Raw genomic sequence first — 18,777 nt, forward strand, 5'->3', positions numbered from 1 at the left:
CCTGAAGGTGGCAACGCAGGTCAATAGAGTGGTCAAGAAGGCAAACGGCATGCTTTCCTTCAGCAGACGGGGTATTGAGTATAAGAGTTGGCAGGTCATGTTACAGTTGTATAAGACTTTGGTTCGGCCACATTTGGAATACTGTGCGCAGTTCTGGTCGCCACATTACCAAAAGGATGTAGATGCTTTGGAGAGGGTGCAGAGGAGGTTCACCAGGATGTTGCCTGGTATGGAGGGCACTAGCTATGAAGAGAGGTTGAGTAGATTAGGATTATTTTCATTAGAAAGACGGAGGTTGAGGGGGGACCTGATTGAGGTGTACAAAATCATGAGAGGTATAGACAGGGTGGATAGCAAGAAGCTTTTTCCCCAGAGTGGGGGATTCAATTACTAGGGGTCACGAGTTCAAAGTGAGAGGGGAAAAGTTTAGGGGGGGGATATGCATGGAAAGTTCTTTATGCAGAGGGTGGTGGGTGCCTGGAACACGTTGCCAGCAGAGGTGGTAGACGCGGGCACGATAGCGTCTTTTAAGATGTATCTAGACAGATATATGAATAGGCAGGAAGCAAAGAGATACAGACCGTTAGAAAATAGGTGACAGGTTTAGACAGAGGATCTGGATCGGCGCAGGCTTGGAGGGCCGAAGGGCCTGTTCCTGTGCTGTAATTTTCTTTGTTCTTTTCTTTGTATATCATTCGTGACTGTAGTGAAACGATGACCAGAGTTGTCTCAATTTGATGAACATCTCAACCTTACTCTGCTCCAAAAGCAATATTTGTTTGCTGCTAAGGCTACAAGAAACAGAAGAATGTTGAAAAGTACTTGCAAAATAAGTAGCTGCTAATGCAATTAATCATTGGAAAAGAATTAATGTAATGACTCATTAAACAGTTTACTAGACAGAACTGTTACTGATGACAAGAGGATCCAGAATACCACATATAATGCTGCTGAATGTGCTTTGCTTGATAACTGTATATAAGGAATGTCAGTGACACTGTCGTGTGATCTCCCATGTCTGAAAGGCAGTCTATTTGCGTGCGGGGGGGGGGGGGGGGGGGGGGTGGAACGAATGAGGGTGCCTCTTTATGTAACAATCTGAAAGGCTGAGATCATTAGGTAAATATTGTCCTTTGAGTGAAAAATGCATTATGACATTAACAAACTGATTGGGCCAAAGGTCATGAAAGGAATGGAATGTTAGTGTCTCTGTAATAAAGTGAATGAGGTCACAGGCTTTTATGCAGAAGTGTGGGAGGATTTGATAAGCATGCCAAAGCACAGCAAGCCTTATCGTGCTGTACTATGTCTCAAAACAAAAATAAACTATTGTCCTACAAAACCTGCAAGAGGAAGAAGGGACACTCGGCACAACTACATGCGATTCTGAGCATACTGGCCTCAAAAAAAGTCCTATAGCAATTATATTAGTTATTCAACCAAGTTGATATTGAATCATTATTAAATAATTAAAGTGTGCACCTTGAAAGTTCGAGATGGTTTATAGACCATTTTGATTTGTGGTATTCTAAAGTCTAAGACCAGCTTCTTATGTACCAAAGCTGCTTGAAATTACTTTTAGTTTACAAGTTGCTACAATTATGAAAGTGCTTCTATTTTGAAATTTATTTTTAAGGACACGTATTTTATAGTTATGGATATCGGTTCATTTGGGAAAACTGAAAAGATTCCATTGATGTGTTTTTTTTCAAGAGTAACTAACAGGTCTTGTTTGAAAACCTTTACTGTATGGTCACATGGCTTATGCTCAATAGACAACAGAAACCTTGGTGACTTGGGGAAGAAGTTTACAGAGAAGTGACATGTCAAGATTTATGGTGGTCAGGAGGTTTCACCTTTGGGATATTGTTTTGGTTCAGTTGGGGTGTTTACTGTGTTGAAAGCAGTTGGGTTTGTAGCCTGCTGAAAAAACAACCAGCTCCTCTTTCTGTACCTCATGTTTTTGTTATCCCGGGCAATTAAATTACATTTGGGTGGGGGGGGGGGGGGAAGCCTCCATCACAAATGTTTATTATTTAATAAACATTTATAATATACACCTTTAAAAATTAGATATTGTAAGGGCTTAAAGCCCTTTAAAAATGGCACCAGCACCTGCGCGGTGGCACCGGATGCTGTTGCCAGGGACGCAGCGGCCACCCCATCCTATTTAAATCAGCCCCCACGCAGTGTGCATCACTGCAAGCTGCGGTGCACTCGTAAAATTCAGCCCAAGGTTGGTATATTTTATTCTGCGATAAAGAATAGAGTATATGATTGACCATATCAGTAACTGAGTAAACATTTAAATATGTTGTGATCTGTGGAGAAGTGGATTTAGAGAAAGACAGTGCACTCCTCCCGCCTCGGTCGTAACACTACCACACTCTGGAAACTGCTTGCAAAGATTGCCAGTCTTGAAGATATGGGTTATTATTCAAAAAATGGGTATCCTCTACACACTATATAAGTACAGCTATCTAAAAAAGTGTGGAGAAACAATTTACTGAGTATATGCACATACAAATAGCATGATATTGTAATAGGTAATGCTGGATGTGGTCTAATACTGCATCACCCAAAGCTTCAAACCACCAAAACCAACACCAAACATAAAATCCCTCCAGTCAAAAGAATATCCTTGTAGGAACAGCAGGAGATGGGTGGGATATTGATAAATGGACAATACATATAATTTGAAAGAGAGACACACTAGTTTTCTGCAGTTCATGTGCTCCACACTGTCAGTGGAAAGTTCCTCACCAGAGATGGAACATAAGAAATAGAAGCAGAAAGAGGCCATTCAATATGATGGCGGCTGATCATCTGCCTCAACTCCACTTTCTTGCCTGCTCCCCATATCCCTTGACTCAGAGTGTGGCTTGGGCACAGTCTGTGAAGCTTGGAGTTTCGTGAGTGAGGGAAGGGTTAATTTCTTTCTAAATCTAATCTTGTTTGCATTTAGCATTTAACTAAAATTTACTGTGCAAGTTTCTTCCAGTTTTAAGCAGTATTAAAGAAGCTCTCTACTGGGGAGCAGCTGGGATTAATTAATTGGGTAACTCATTTAAACTGGTTTCTGTAGCTGTAGCAGATCTGACATATCTGAGTTTCAGGTAGTATAAATACAGGGGTCTGGAGTGCAGCTTGGGCACAGCGTGAAGCTGGGAGTTTGGTGAATGAGGGAATCTTGAGATATCAATGGACTGATCAGGTGGGCAGAAAAGTGGCAAATGAAATTTAACCCAGACAAGTGTAGGGTGATTTGGGGAGGTCAAACAAGGCTAAGAAAAAGGCGTCATCTGGAATCCTTTCCTTTATTACCAGAGACATAGAATATAAGAGTATGGAGGTTATACTGGAACTTATAACATTAGTTGGGCCACAGCTCGAGTACTATGTGCAGTTCTGGTCACCTCATTACAGGAAGCATGTAATTGCACTATAGAGGGTACAGAGGAGATTTATGGGGATGTTGCCAGAACTGGAAAATTGCAGCAGATAGTTTCCCAAGAACTCATCAAGCTGGGCTATACTGCTCGAAAATGGGTAGTGGTCAATGTGTGGAAGGGAGCTTTTTTAAAAAAAAATTACAACATATATCCTCACAGCAGAATGTTTATTAGGATAAGGAAGTGATAGCTTCAGACACAACAGAAAGGAGCTTCACTTCCATTAGAGAGTTATATATACGGAAGCACTACCATCAGCTGTCACTATTAACCTGTTGAGGTGCGAACTACTTGCATTAGAGCTGCAATCAACTGCTTCAGTTTGATATCAGTTTTAAAGTTAGGCCTCCAGATGCCTGAAACTGTGCAACATATTTGTGATGTCTTTAAGTTGGCTCCAACTGAGAATTTTAATGTAGATTAAAAAAGACCATAATCTCATTTAATGGAAGAAGCTTTATGCGAATAAATAAAATCACAAAACTAATAAAAGTCATTACAAGCAGGCCACACTGGTGTTTCACATTGGAAGAAAACAAAGTCAACAGAATGTAAACTCTTTAGGAAGATTTATTTTACACAATTTGACAAGGCAGACAATCATTGATAAACCAACGTCGTCAAACAAGATTCCAATATTTTGGTTTTAAAAGAATAGCTATAAATAGCCAACACTATGGGGACAGAGCAGTTTACATACAAAAGGCACAAAGTGTCAGTTTGAACTGACAAACATAAATCAATCACTAGAGCCAAATCATTACTTTATTACCATACTACATGTAGTACATATTGCCTGGAAATACATTTTTGGCCATATGGCAGTAGTGCATATTTATTATCTTGTATAAATCATAATATTTTATCTTTTTACATTGAATATTTTAAATGGAATGTTTTCATAACTGGAATTGTATACTGCATTTAAAGTCAACTATTTAAATAATTGATTAATTTTAATTATTCTTAAACTAAATAAGCAACATGGAAACATTTGTGCTTGGAGTCAGATCAATGATGCTTTGCCCCAGTAACACAGAAATTGAAGCCACATTGTTCCATCATTTTTATTTTAAAAATCAATGAACAAAATTATGGGGTCCCAGAAATTTGTTTCTAAACCACAATTAAAATTCATGAATTAAGGATTATGGCAACTGCAGTTTTAAATTCTACATTTTTAGTTCTTCTGTAACCTATCCAATATTCCAGCTTGTAAAGCCATGTCTGCACTGGTAACAGAAAGTTAAACCATCAGATCAGAAGACAAACACCCAAAGGTTATAGAATTTGATCTATATCTTTACTTTATACTTTTATTATTGGACAATCACAAGCAAATCCTCAAACTTACTATGCATGTAACAAATGCAAGCACCCCTCGTTCGAATACTCACTTTGAAAGTCATAAGGAATCATTGCTGTGAAAGGTATATGAAAGTAGTTGCTTGTCAAGCAAGTTTATTGTTGACGTTGTAATTGGTTTTGGGGTAGTCAGATACTTACAGTATATAAGGTGTCTCATTCCATTCAGTGAACAGGATTACGTATAAATTTGTAACACACAGCTCAATTGTAAATATTGCTTTCTTCCTTTGTAAGCAGCATATTTAAGTTTCAATTTAGACCCTAGTTACTGTGCCAGATATTTTTCCTGAAGTTGGATTTCTCTAATAGTGCTTTTATTTTAGAGATACACCAGGAATGCAAAGATATTATAGCCAATGGATTTCAGAAACAGGTTACAGATATGCACTTGATTATATGAATTAAGCGACTCCTGTCTTGTCACTCATAAAAGCACACCTTGAATCATGAGGTATCAAAAATTTCAGACTAAAACATTCTTAATATAACTTTGCATCTTGTATTCTACAGAGTCTAAATTTGGCTTAAGTCATTTCCTTGAATATCAACCGAGTAAAAACAAAAATCAAAGTTGAAAATATTTCTAGACTTCAGACCCATGGAAGCAAGAAGGCAATCATCTGTAATGCTCAGGTGCATACGAAGCAACAGGCAGAAGTGAAAAGCAACCTGTTTTGTGCTTAACCAAAATCATCACACGGGCTCCAAATAGGATTTTTCTGGTTCTGTATTCACAATTTTAGCAGCCTGTTAATGTGTTGCTTCTGCCTTCATTAAACCACAAACAGCCACTACAAAAGTTAAATCACAAAGCCGCAAATTAACTTTGAAAATGGAAACTTGCTCGGCTGAAGTTCTTTTTTGAAATGACCTTATTGTTCAAATTCCTGATTTTTGTCAAAGTATTACTGCAACAACTGGATTGCTATTGTTTACTTTTTCTTCAGTATGTGAAGACTTGAAAAGGCTGCTTGCAATTGGATTGCCAGCAGATCTATAACCAAGGCAACACCATGCGCAAGAGATGGGGAACTGGGCTGTAACTATGCTAAAATCACTAAGGGATATAATGAATCCTCTACTGGGAAATGCATAATGTAACTTATGTCCACAGCAGCTATCCAACTAAGAATATTTTAAAGTGGGGTTACTCTGTTTATTACCTTTTTAAAAATCCAATTAATTGCAGTGTTAAATAAAACAAAGTAACTCAACAGCAAATGATTCACATGCACCCATTTTCTTACACAATATTTTCTGTATCAACTTTTTAAAATTAGAAATCTAAGCTGAAAACACCAAGAAGGCACAAACTACTTATGCAGAAAGTACAATGGCAGAAATCAGTTTTGGTCCAATACTGTGATGTGTTTTTCTTAAAACAATACATTTGATATTTTAAATACCTTTGTGACCCTGCTATTGACTGTGAACATAATATTTGTTTAATCAATTAATGAAAAGGAAAGATTATTGTTTGAATTTGACTGTCAGAACTGCTAGTGAGGATTGTTTATTTTCCATAGAATTTTTTATTCAGTAGGAAAACCAACAGATTCACGTTGACTTTGGCCTTGCCAAACATCTTCATGACAGCCACACCTTCGTACTGTAGCTCCAGAAGGTCCTGTGAAAATGAAATTCACTTTTAATTTCTTTTAACTCAAGTCAAAAACGTGTAAACATCATCAACATAATGTCACACTGTCCAAATCTGTCATTGGAAATTGCAAACAGAAACAGCTGAACAAGCCGGATTGGCAATTGAAGTTTAGTTGCAGCTTGTGCCAGCTCTAATTTGAACAATGAATTACCAATATCCCATTACAATCATTATGGTTAAAACATTACAGGAAAGCAATAGAGAGCGAGAGAGAGCGAACTCGCCAAAAATCTGGCAAGAATAAGATTTATCTGTTTAAAAAGAAAAAAGCATGGCAATAATCTGGAATTATTTGGTTTGTGGACTGAAAGAAAAACATTCAGGATTTAAATGGAAGAAGAAATCCTCATTTATTTAATGACTTTCGCTCCAAGGATGTATTACATTAGAAAGATTAGAAGGAATAAAAGACCAAGCTGGATAAATAATCTACTTCCACGTATGAAAATTACCTCAAGTGAATGGCATGCATCAAAAGAGACCTTTGCCTCCACACAATTGTATTTAAAAAAGTTCAGAGTATGGCTATGCAAACCACATATTATCCATGGTATATTATGCACAATAAACAGCCAGGTTTTACAGCAGCTTTTTTTTTATTCGTTCATGGGATGTGGGCGTCACCAGCTAGGCCAGCATTTATTGCCCATCCCTAATTGCCCTTGAGAAGGTGGTGGTGAGCTGCCTTCTTGAACCACTGCAGTCCATGTGAGATAGGTACACCCACAGTGCTGTCAGGAAGGGAGTTCCAGGATTTTGACCCAGCAACAGTGAAGGAATGGCGATATAGTTTCAAGTCAGCATGGTGAGAGACTTGGAAGGGAACTTGCAGGTGGTGGTGTTCCCATGCATTTGTTGCCCTTCTCTTTCTAGTTGGTAGAGGGCGCAGATTTGGAAGGTGCTGTCTAAGGAGCCTTGGTGTGTTGCTGCAGTGCATCTTGTAGATGGTACACACTGCTGCCACTGTGCGCCGGTGGTGGAGGGAGTGAATGTTTGCGGATGGGGTGCCAATCAAGCAGGCTGCTTTGTCCTGGATGGTGTCGAGCTTCTTGACTGTTGTTGGAGCTGCACTCATCCAGGCAAGTGGAGAGTATTTCATCACACTCCTAACTTGTGCCTTGTCAATGGTGGACAGGCTTTGGGGAGTAAGGAGATGAGTTACTCGCCACAGGATTCCCAGCCTCTGACCTGCTCTTATAGCTACTGTATTTATATGGCTACTCCAGTTCAGTTTCTGATCAATGGTAGCCCCTAGGATGTTGATAGTGGGGGAATTCTGCAATGGTAATACCAATGAATGTCAAGGGGAGATGCTTTGATTCTCTCTTGTTGGAGATGGTCATTGCCTGGCACTTGTGTGGCGCAAATGTTACTTGCCCAAGTAACTTATCAGCCCAAGCCTGGAAGTTGTCTAGGTCTTGCTGCTTTTCTACACGGACTGCTTCAGTATCTGAGGAGTCACGAATGGTGCTGAACATTGTGCAATCATCAGCGAACATCCCACTTCTGATCTTATGGCTGAAGGAAGGTCATTGATGAAGCAGCTGAAGATGGTTGGGCCTAGGGCACTATCCTGAGGAACTCCTGCAGTGATGTCCTGCAGCTCAGATGGTTGACCTCCAACAACCACAACCATCTTCCTTTGCGCTAGGTATGATTCCAAACAGCGGAGAGTTTCCCCCCCGCCCCCGATGCCCTAGATTTCAGTTTTGCTCGGGCTCCTTGATGCCATACCTGGTCAAATGTGAGTGACTGCACCCTTGACACCTTCCAACACTTTACTGATGATTGAGAGTGGACTGATGGTGCGGTGATTGGCCGGGTTGGATTTGTCCTGCTATTTGTGTACAGGACACACCTGGGCAATTTTCCACATTGCCGGGTAGATGCCAGTGTCGTAGCTGTACTGGAAGAGCTTGGCTAGATCTGGAGCACAGGTCTTCAGTACTATTGCCGGGATGCCCATAGCCTTTGCAGTATCTAGTGCCTTCAGTCGTTTCTTGATATCACGTGGAGTGAATTGAATTGACTGAAGTCTGGCATCTGTGATGCTGGGGACTTCAGGAGGAGGCCGAGATGGATCAACAACTTCTAGCTGAAGATTGTTGCAAATGCTTTAGCCTCGTCTTTTGCACTGATGTGCTGGGCTCCCCCATCATTGAGAATGGGGATATTTGTGGAGCCAACTCTTCCAGTTGGTTGTTTAATTATCCACCACCATTCACAGCTGAATGTGGCAAGGCTGCAGAGTTTAGATCTGATCCGTTGGTTATTGGATTGCTTAGCTCTGTCTATCACATCCTGCTTACGCAGTTTGGCTGACAGGGCTGGGTTTGCCGTTGTCGTTTCTGGTGCCTAGGTCTATGCCGGGTGGTCCGTCCGGTTTCATTCTTTTTTATTGACTTCACAGCGGTTAGCTACAACTGAGTGGCTTGCTAGGCCATTTCAGAGGGCATGTAAGAGTCAACTACATTGCTGTAGGTCTGGAGTCACATGTAGGCCAGACCAGGTAAGGGCAGCAGATTTCCTTCCCTAAAGGACATTAGTGAACTAGATGGGTTTTACAACAATCGACAATGGTTTCATGGCTATCATTAATCTAGCTTTTAATTCCAAATTTATTAATTGAATTCAAATTCCACCTTCTGCTGTGGTGGGATTCGAATCCATGTCCCAGCGCAATACCCTGGGTCTCTCGATTACTAGTCCAGTGACAATACCACTACGCACTGCTTCCCCTCTGCTATTGCTATTTGAGTAGTACAGCAAATTTTCGTAAGAAAGTAATGTTTAAGTGGCAAGTGAGTTTCCATAGAAATGCTTAATATTTCCCAGCACTCTCCTAAACCATTCCTTTCCTGTGCCCCTCCCCCATCTCCATCATTATGCGAGTGGAGCAGCTGAGTGGGAGAATGGTACTTCCCATGGGAAAGCAGGAAGTGGAAATCCATGAAAGTGGCACTGTGACACAGTTGCGATCCCAACCCCCACCAGTGTTATGAAACAAAAGACCCTGTGCCTTTGATTTCTTTTCTGCAGGTCTAATTAAGTAGGATTTTAAAAGTTACAGTAGCTGTATTACAATACACAGGTTCTTAATCCTTAACCATCATTGCTCGGGTATCAAATTTCAAGTCTGAGCCCATACCCCTGCTTTCCCGATCTTTGAATCTTAAAAAGCTGAGCAAACATCTCCACAATATTTCTTGTGAGCATTTCTAGCCATTTCAGAGGGAGGTTAATCAGATTTCTGCGGGTCTGGACCAGACGGGATAAGTACAGCCGATTTCCTCCCCTGTAGGACATTACTGAATGAGATGGGTTTTTACGACAGTAGTTTCATGATTATTAATAAATCTAGAATTAAATGCTAATCTTCATTTGTTAAATTTAAATTTCCCCAGCTGCCATGGTGAGATTTGAACTATGGAGGATTAGTCTGGGACTCTGGATTGCTAGTCCATTAAAATCACCACTATGATACTGTCCCCTTCTGAAAACCAAAAAGTCCAAAATTAAAACTCTAATACAATTATTATTCAATCCAGAGATTCTCAGACTTTCTGGAAGCTTCAATTTATAACCTAAATTATACGCGAAACTGCATTAAACCCAACATCTCTATTCTCTACCTGAAAATGAAGTTGTACTTTTTCCATCTCTACGCCCATGAACTTGGCCTTGACTTCAAAGTCACCCACTTCCTCACTTGGTGTGATATCGAAGAGGACATTCTTAAACCTAACAAAAGAAAAGAAGAAATAAAAACAGAAAGTGCTGGAAATACTCAGCCGCTCAGGTAACATCTGTGGAGAGAGAAACAGAGTTAACGTTTCAGGTCTGTGACCTTTCATCAGAACTGCCAAAAGAAAAGCAAAACTGGGAGGTCAAATAAATCCAATAACTATCAGGAACATTTCAAAATGAAGAGGAGATGTTAGCATTTTAACAGTATTGCCAGAATTAGCATGGCATTCAAAGAAAACTCTATGATTCTATTCCATGAAGGAAGTCATAGAGTCATATATAGCATGGAAGGAGGCCATTCAGCCCATTGAGTCCTTGCTGTCTCTCTGCAGAGCAATCCAGTCAGTCCCACTCTCCTGCTTGATCTCTGGAGCCCTACAAGTTGGTTTCCTTCAAATGTCCATCCAATTTCCTTTTGAAATCATTGATTTTTTCTACTTCCACCACCCTCATGGGCAGCGAATTCCAGGCATTCATCTTTGAACTTACAAAATCTCTATGGTTTCTGTGAAAATCACATGAACTTTACAAAGGGCTTGGAGAGGGAGCAAAGGTGATTTACCAGAATGGTATTGGGATGAGGAGTGACTAAAGAAGCTGAGATTGTTCTCCGTAATAGCAGAGGTGGTAAAAGGGAGCTTTAAATGGAGGTATTCAAAATTATGAGGGGTTGCGATACAGTAAATAAGGAGAAACTGTTTCCACTGGCAAGTGGGTCAATAATCAGGCTACAGATCTAAGAAAATTGACAAAAGAACCAATGAGGACAATTTTTTTTTAAACTTAGGAGTTATAATCTGGAATGCACTGCCAAAAAAGGTGGTGGAAGCAGATTCAATAGAAACTTTCAAAAGGGAATTGGATAAATACTTAAAGGAAAATCTGCACAGAGGAAGAACTGGGGGAGTGTTTAACTGAATAGCTTTCAATGAGCCAGCAGAGGCACGATAGGCCGAATGTCTCCCTTCTACACTTTAAGAATTTAGGATTTTTCCTTTTTGCTGTTAAACACCAAAGCTATTTATTATAGACATTTATGGGTAACATTTTAAATTAAAGCCTCACAGCCGTTCCACTCTGCTTTTGTTTCCCAAATTTGAACTAAAGTAATGAGTGGAAGGGAAATAGAGCATTTTATATAAAAACAGTAACTTTAAAGTAACAATTGCATTTTATTTGAGAGTTAGTTTATCACACCAGTCCTCATTTATAAACACAGCTTTCCCTTGAGTTTGTGTATGAGAGCACTCTGAAGAGAGGAAACATCAACGTGCTAAATGTGGCCCACGGCATTGCTCCCAAATGACTTCTGACTAAGACAAGCTGCACCAAGCAAGTATGTGCACTCAATATGACAACTTCCTGGATATAAACAAACATTCACTTATTTGATCTGTTGTACAGATGGTCACATTAGTCACTAACCACAACACCCACTATGACTGAGTGATATATGAATACATCAGGGAGATGGAGATGTACTTCTCTAAACCATTTGCAACGGATTGTAGACTGATGGAATGCAGAACTGAAACCCTCAGCAGGACTCATTCATATAACAGTGTTTTCAGTTAACAGAATATCAATTCTTTTTCTGCACTTGTTATAATTGCTTCTGATGATGTCCTTCATCCTTTAGAAGTATACAATTTCAAAGTGAAGCTGATGAGATGAAAGTATTCATCTCCAGACAAGTGGAAGCTGTACTGAGAAGTAATTAAATTATTGAGCATTGCTCATAGTTCCTAATTGTACTGAGTTGCTGGTAAACATGCAGAGATCTAGACAATAAGATAGCACAATACTGTAATATTTCACAGCAAGCTAATGATTTAATATGCTTTTCAATAAAGTTATTGTTGCTCACTGATTGGATTGAAGTCCTTCGATTTCCAGAATAACACCTTTCTCATGTAGTCGAGCTGCTGTGTAACGCAAAGTTGACTGTTTCATTTTTTTGTTACCCTTTTCTTCTCCTTTTCCATCTACTTTTATTGATCGTCGGGCATTTCTGAAATTCACCAAGAAAATCCTTCATTATCTGGCCATCTTAGAGATTCACAAAGTAGCAACTGAAGACTGTTTGAATGTTAAGCTAATGTGATTTACTGAACTACATTAATACAGTTTACTGAATTGAGCCATATAATTTGCCTACTTTCTTGTTAAGTTGTCCAGGCAGGTTTTAATATATGTATTGTAATAATTATTCTGTTCTTCATAAAATTTGGCCTTTGAATTAAGTGCACTCAATGTCTGCTGCAATTTCACGAGTTCAGCCTTGCGACGCTGTCGATACCTTCTCTGGTTCCGAATGTCCTGAAACACAAAAGGTCCTTGCAGTTGATGTGGATTTCTCTTCTTTAAAAGAGCTCCTACTTTAATGTAAATATCATTGCAGGACTGCAGGGCATTTTCAAATATGGCTCTATTGGTGGGCAGTGGGGTCTTTTGACTAAAATGAGAGCGTGGCAGTTTCAAACAATGACCTGCAATCTGATCTAAAGCAATCCTGCACAATTTTCAGAAAACCTTGGGCTCCGTATTTTGGGTCAATGTCCAGACACCCAGAATGACGAGATTGAAAGCAGCTTAAGATTTACCGAATGTCATTACTATATTAAGCTATTCTCAGTTAGACAATACAGTTTTGCCTTTATAATATTCCAAAGGGACAATATATCTGACATTTCAGATTGAAGTGACACATTCTCTTCACAAGAAAATCCCAATTAAATACCAAGCTTCTCTTCTGTATACCTTTGCAATATCATTTATTAGCTCCTGGTATGTATTTGTTGATGAGACCAGGCCAGCCTGTTCCAGTGTTCTAAGGTTCCTCTGGATTTTCCTTTTTTTCTGTTCAATTGGTAGTTGCCCATCCTCCAGGACAGACTGACTGGGTTTCATTTTATCAGGAACTTTGGAATCCAGCAGAGCACGCTTTTCAACCACCTTCAAGTGATTGGCTTCCTAATAAATTGTATAAAGAATTAAATCAACTGACAGTAAAATACTTAAGAACAGGCATGTACACTGCTATTCTCTTAAAATCTCCAGTGAAGCTAATCTATCAGTGAAACATAATTTAAAACCACACTGATGATACTTTTCCCTCTCAAATTACAATCAGAATCACTTAAATGTAATAAATTTGGCATGCCTCTCAAACCCTTGTTCATGTGCCAAATAAAAAGTGTGTAATTTATATTGGTCCTTTCCCCTCCCATGCGTTTACATTAACTCAGCACAGAAACAATCTCCAGTTGTTTTTCTGATACACAACCACAGCAGAGATAAATACCACATTGAATATATTTAGCTTTCTTATTCGCTGCAAATGATCATTTTTCCACTAGAGCAAATTGAAAAAAGCTCGAGTTAAATCAACAATTTCAGATTTAGAATTCTCAAAGTTACCATGGATACCAGTCTTACACCACATTCCTTTATAACTACATCACTACAGAGATACCATCTAGCTTGTTGTTTTTGAAGTACAAGCAATTCAACAAACATCCCACATTAAACTGAAGACAAACTGCAGGCATGCAATTCTAAGAAGTAATGTGTACTACATTTATTATGCTCCTGTTTTTAAAGGTTTTCAACATTACTTCCAGTTCATTATGACTTCCACAGATGTCCATTTTAAATGTGCCTTGAACACTAATGGAAAGAAACACAGAAGCCAGAAAGGAAAATTACAAAGCTAGTGAGGCCAAAATAATCCTGTTTATTAACTAATTCAACAGTCTGTTACCTCAAACTGGAGATTGTGGCAGAAGTAAGTTATTGTAACTAACCATGTTGGAGAATTGTCCCTTAGCACAATAGCACCAACTATAATTGGATAATACCAGATGGAGCAAACATACAACAAACGTAAAAACACCTACATTAACTTACACTTACGGTTGTTAGGAGATGGGCATCTCTTATAATTATGTAAAACATGTGGCAACAACATTGTAAATGCAACCATCTTGCTGCACTTCCAATAGAGAAGCCTCTTGTCCACCTCATGAACCAGAAACTGCATCCCTGTGATCGTTTACTGCTGTAGAGACCTCATGCCCTTTAGGAGTCCCTTAAGCGTATCCTTCTAGTGGTTGCTGTGCTCTATTTTCCCCATTCTGCTTCAGAAGATGTTGCTCACGTCTCCATCTCCCCTTTGTTGTAGATGGCCATCCTGCTGCTGCCTGTGGGCAGGCAAGTGCAAATCACTGGCTAATGAAGGTAATGGTTCCAGCCAGTAGTGCAGTTCCACTCTTGGATGGTGGGGTTGTTGCTAGACCCTGGCATCCAGATGTTGTTTGAGGAAGCCTTGGGTCAAATTGAGTGGCTTTTGCAAGCTAAGAATATTTAAAGGCAGAAAAAATTGCACAGATAGTGCATGCCAGCTGCCTCCATTTCCCCAAGGCCTGCTGCAATGTTTCCACTTCCAGACTGGCATGTCTCCTTGGTGGAAGCCAGGGAATCTCTGCTCGCCTCCATGTGATATTGCCCCTGGGTCTAAACTACAGCTGGGATTAGCAGATGCATCCTTCTGCCTCACTTCCGCTGGTGCAATATTGCAGAAAAAAGCCCCTGGCAGTATTTTTAAAGCACCACACTTGAGTTGGGCTCAGATTTCAAATTAGTGAACTAGATGTATTTACAGAAATTAAACAAGGACAGAGGGAACAGCACCCATTGACGCACAATGATATCAGTAATTTGCCTGCTTTTTCAAAGCTACATTATACTCCTGACAGCAGTGAATATAGTCAGAGTCTCTACCAGCACAGCTCCAGCACTTGCTTCCAGTTTTGTTTCACCCAGGACAATGCCAAATGCCATGCTGTCATTATTCAATTTCTCTATCTATCTATTCATTCATCCCAGGAGTTTATATCGTCCATGAGACGTTGAAATGTACAATCTGTTCATCGAATTCCAGGCAGACATAAAATTGTGAAAATTGATGGTACAATCTTAAATATATAATAATTCCTCCAACGCCATCCTTGGGGGTCCATGGTTGACTTGGCATCAGGTTACAGTTATATTCCAGCCAGAGCAAACTTAAAACAGATCAAGTGGCCTCCCCAAAGGAGTTTCAATTGCTTGTCTTTGAAGGCACTTAGGAGTTGAACTGAGGTCCAACTCCCACAATCAAAAAGTCTCAAACCTCTTTAACAGTGAATTAACATCCCTGACATTTTAGTCCTGGGTTGTTACAATGATCTACTCAAGGACAGGTCCTCTGCTCATTTCTCCATGCCTCGTGGTCTTGCACTTTTCTCTTCAGTTGCTCCTAGGAGCCTCCCGTTTTCAATTTCAAGTTGTCTAACATCATTTTCTTTCTCTCCCTTGGTTTACATCCTTCTAAATCTTCCTTCAATCATCTCCTTCAGAAAATTATCATGCTTTAGAATATGGCCAATCCAACCATGTTGCCTTTTCTTGATATTTACTAAATGATCTCTCTTCCACCATCGTCATTGCTCGTGATCTCTCCAAGTGACCCACTCCATCCTTCTCCACAACCACATTTCACAACTCTCCAGTCTTTGGATGTCCACTCTTCTCAAGATTCACGGCTGGAATTTTACGCCCCCTCAAAGAGCGAGAAGGTAGCTGGGAGAAATGGAGTGCGAGGCTTGAGGGGCCCTTTCCAATCTGCTCCCACCTCCACTTTACACAGGGCGATGGTGAGAAACAGCCCACCTGTGCCAGGCCAATCAAGGCCCTTAAGTGGCCAGTTAACGTCCCCCACCACGGGGATTGTACCCTTGGCAAGTAGGCGGTGCAGGTCAGAGAAAAGCCGCCTGTCAAAAGCAGACGGCTCTGATGGCCTGGGGTTTTTGGGGAGTGGGGGGGCCCTCATGATCAGGCACCCTGTGCCCGACGGAGGGCCGCCCCCGCTGCCCCAACCTCCTCAACACACAACACGCCCATTTCCCCTATCGACCACCCTTGCCTCACCTTGGTTCTGGGGCTCCCTGACATCATCTTCTTGAAGCTGGGCTGCAGTCCCAGCAGTGGCCACTGCTCCCAGTGGTGCTGCTGGGCTTAAGAGTTTCCAGCCCACTGATTGGCTGGCAGCTCCATTAGGCGGAACTTCCTGCCTCAAGTGGGTGAAAGTCCCACCTCAGAACAATTAAAGGTTGGGGAACCACAAAATGCGGGTCAGATCCCCAGGCCAGGCGGAAGTGGGTTCGCCACCGACAGCTCCCGTCCACCGAGGGAAAAATCCCGGCCCACATTTCAACACTGTAGAATAAGACACTCCAAATCACAGTCTTGATAATTCTTAAGATCTCCAATCATTCCTATACTGAGCAATTCTTCATGTTTGGAGAATGTGTTCTTTGCCATTGATATTCTAGCTCCGATTCTTTTTGGCAGCAACCATCTTCTAACAAGATGCGCCCCAAGGGTACTTAAATATTGAATCCTGTTCCAGCTGTTGACCTCTGCTTTCTCACCATTATTTCTTCCAATTTTTATAACTTTTGTCTTTTTTTACATTAATTTTCATTCTGTAAGCTTTCATCACTTCATTCATTCTATCCATTAGTATCTATAGATCTTCTGTTGTGCGAGCCACTAGTGCCTGGTCGCCTGCAAATCTCACTACACCAGCTGACCTCCTACTTTGATACTTTTCTGTTTGCACCTACTGCTTCTTTTATCACAGCTTCTGCATAGATGTTAAAGAGCAATGGTGACAGTCGACAGCCTTGTCACATCTCGTCCAATTACATCAGGTTCAGTTTCATCAAATACTGTCCTGATTGTAGCAGTCTGTCCCATGTACAAAGCTACAATTTTTTTTAAAATCGCTGACTGGAGTTCTGGGTACTATCCTACTGATTTTCACTGCAGAATTAATGTTGATGTTTGAAGAATACAAATAGAATTACCTGTTGCAAGGAGGCTGGTGTGTCCAAGATTTCAGTCAATGTTTCTCCAGGCTGAGTTCTGATCACGTCCACAATCAACTGTTTGGTCCTTTTAAAAACAAAAATTATTTTGTTCTCAGTGGGTCAAGATATGTCTTTCTAGTTTTTACAGTCATATATTTGGGATTTTACTCTATATATTCTTCTTTGATTGGTGTCTCAGATCATTTGCCTTAAGCCAGAATAATGGCTTCACCTGCGCTGTATCTAGATAATTCGTAACAGGTATTGAACAAAAAACCCCAGTTAACGTACTAGTTACATTGCATGATCTTCTCTGAACTAGAATGACTGTGACAATTACAGCCTTAAACCATACAGTTTAATTAACCAGTTAATGGATAAGCAAACCAAAGCAATAACACTCTCCCTGGAAAAATAACAGCTGTGTTGCACTGCACTTAACTGCAGTGCAAACCGGTATGGATACAGGTCCCTTGACTATTAACTATTATATGGTGGCTTGTTGCTGGTAATCAACAGTTTCCTTCCAGCCTCCATGGGAGTAATTTAACCCCCCAAAATGGATGGTAAGTTAAAATTTGAAAAATTTCAAACCCGAACCTGCCCACTTCTGGTTTTAATGGCGGTGGGGTTCCCTCATTTAAATATTATGAAGCTTTTGGATTTTTATCCTAAAATAGAAGCAAAATACTGCAGTTGCTGGAAATCTGAAATAAAACCAGTAAGTGCTGGAAATACTCAGCAGGTCGGGCAGCATCTGTGGAGAGAGAAGCAGTGTTAGCGTTTCAGGCCTGTGACCTTTCATCACAACATCAGTCATTCTTGTTCTTGTGTTTTTCAAGTATTCTGATGGGAACCCTCCATTTTTCCCATAACAGGTAAGGTAGTATTATGCACTTGGAACAGCTGGCATTTTCAGTGCTTTTGTTTGTTGAACTGATATTATGCAATACTGCTATCAGAAAGGCCCATTAGAAGAATATTCCAGTGCTCAACCAAAACACACCAGAAGCGAGGAAGGATTCTTACAGGTAGAATTTGTTCACTAGCCTAGTAACTGCTTTAATTTCACAAACTACTAAACTTTATATATCCAGGCTGGGATTTCATCCAGGTGACAGGGGTCTCAACGTTCTGAAAAAGCGACTCCAAGAACCCTGCATTTTCTCTTCTGGGGGAGGCCTGCTGAATCTAGTGCCAATTAGGCACTGAAGTAGACAGCGGTGGGCCTTCCACAGGATCAAGGACTGTGACGACAGAAGTCCCGCCCTCTGACAGCTGCCGGCCAGTCAGACACTTGCAGCTCTACAACTGAGCAGTGCCATCCCAGAGGTGGTGGCTGCTGCCAGTGGAGCACCTACCCAAAGCCCAGGCCACAGGTAGGTCAGGGCAGGAGGGGGGTGTAGGGAGGTCAGTATCAAGGGCAGGAGGTGGCTCTCAGTAGGATCCCCCTTCTCAATGCCAGGTCCCTCGTTAAGGCACTAACTGCCTTTTAAATGAGGACCACCTCCTCCCCCCCACCGAAAGTTGGGAAGCAGCCCGCACAGTTTTTCGTGCCATGCTTCCTGTACGGTGACAGGGCCGCCCGCTGCACAGCTAATTGCAGTGGCGGGAATGAGGCCCTTATTTGGTC

General features: G+C 40.8%; 1 protein-coding gene across 3 annotated transcripts in view; it reads right to left on the minus strand.

The window, feature by feature from the left end:
• Nucleotides 1–4,004: 4,004 nt before the first annotated feature.
• Nucleotides 4,005–18,777, minus strand: part of iqgap2 (IQ motif containing GTPase activating protein 2) — a 416,923-nt gene continuing 402,150 nt past the window's right edge. For all 3 annotated transcript variants that reach the window (XM_068029497.1, XM_068029496.1, XM_068029498.1), the window contains 6 exons: nt 17,142–17,229; nt 12,991–13,203; nt 12,389–12,549; nt 12,098–12,241; nt 10,116–10,224; nt 4,005–6,447 (listed from right to left, as the gene is read on the minus strand). In XM_068029497.1, the coding sequence (XP_067885598.1) occupies nt 6,334–6,447; nt 10,116–10,224; nt 12,098–12,241; nt 12,389–12,549; nt 12,991–13,203; nt 17,142–17,229 (829 nt within the window). In that variant the 3' untranslated portion in view covers nt 4,005–6,333. The remainder of the gene's footprint in view (nt 6,448–10,115; nt 10,225–12,097; nt 12,242–12,388; nt 12,550–12,990; nt 13,204–17,141; nt 17,230–18,777) is intronic.

This window comes from Heterodontus francisci, chromosome 4 (genome assembly GCF_036365525.1).
Source record: "Heterodontus francisci isolate sHetFra1 chromosome 4, sHetFra1.hap1, whole genome shotgun sequence".
In the NCBI taxonomy this organism is placed as follows: domain Eukaryota; kingdom Metazoa; phylum Chordata; class Chondrichthyes; order Heterodontiformes; family Heterodontidae; genus Heterodontus; species Heterodontus francisci.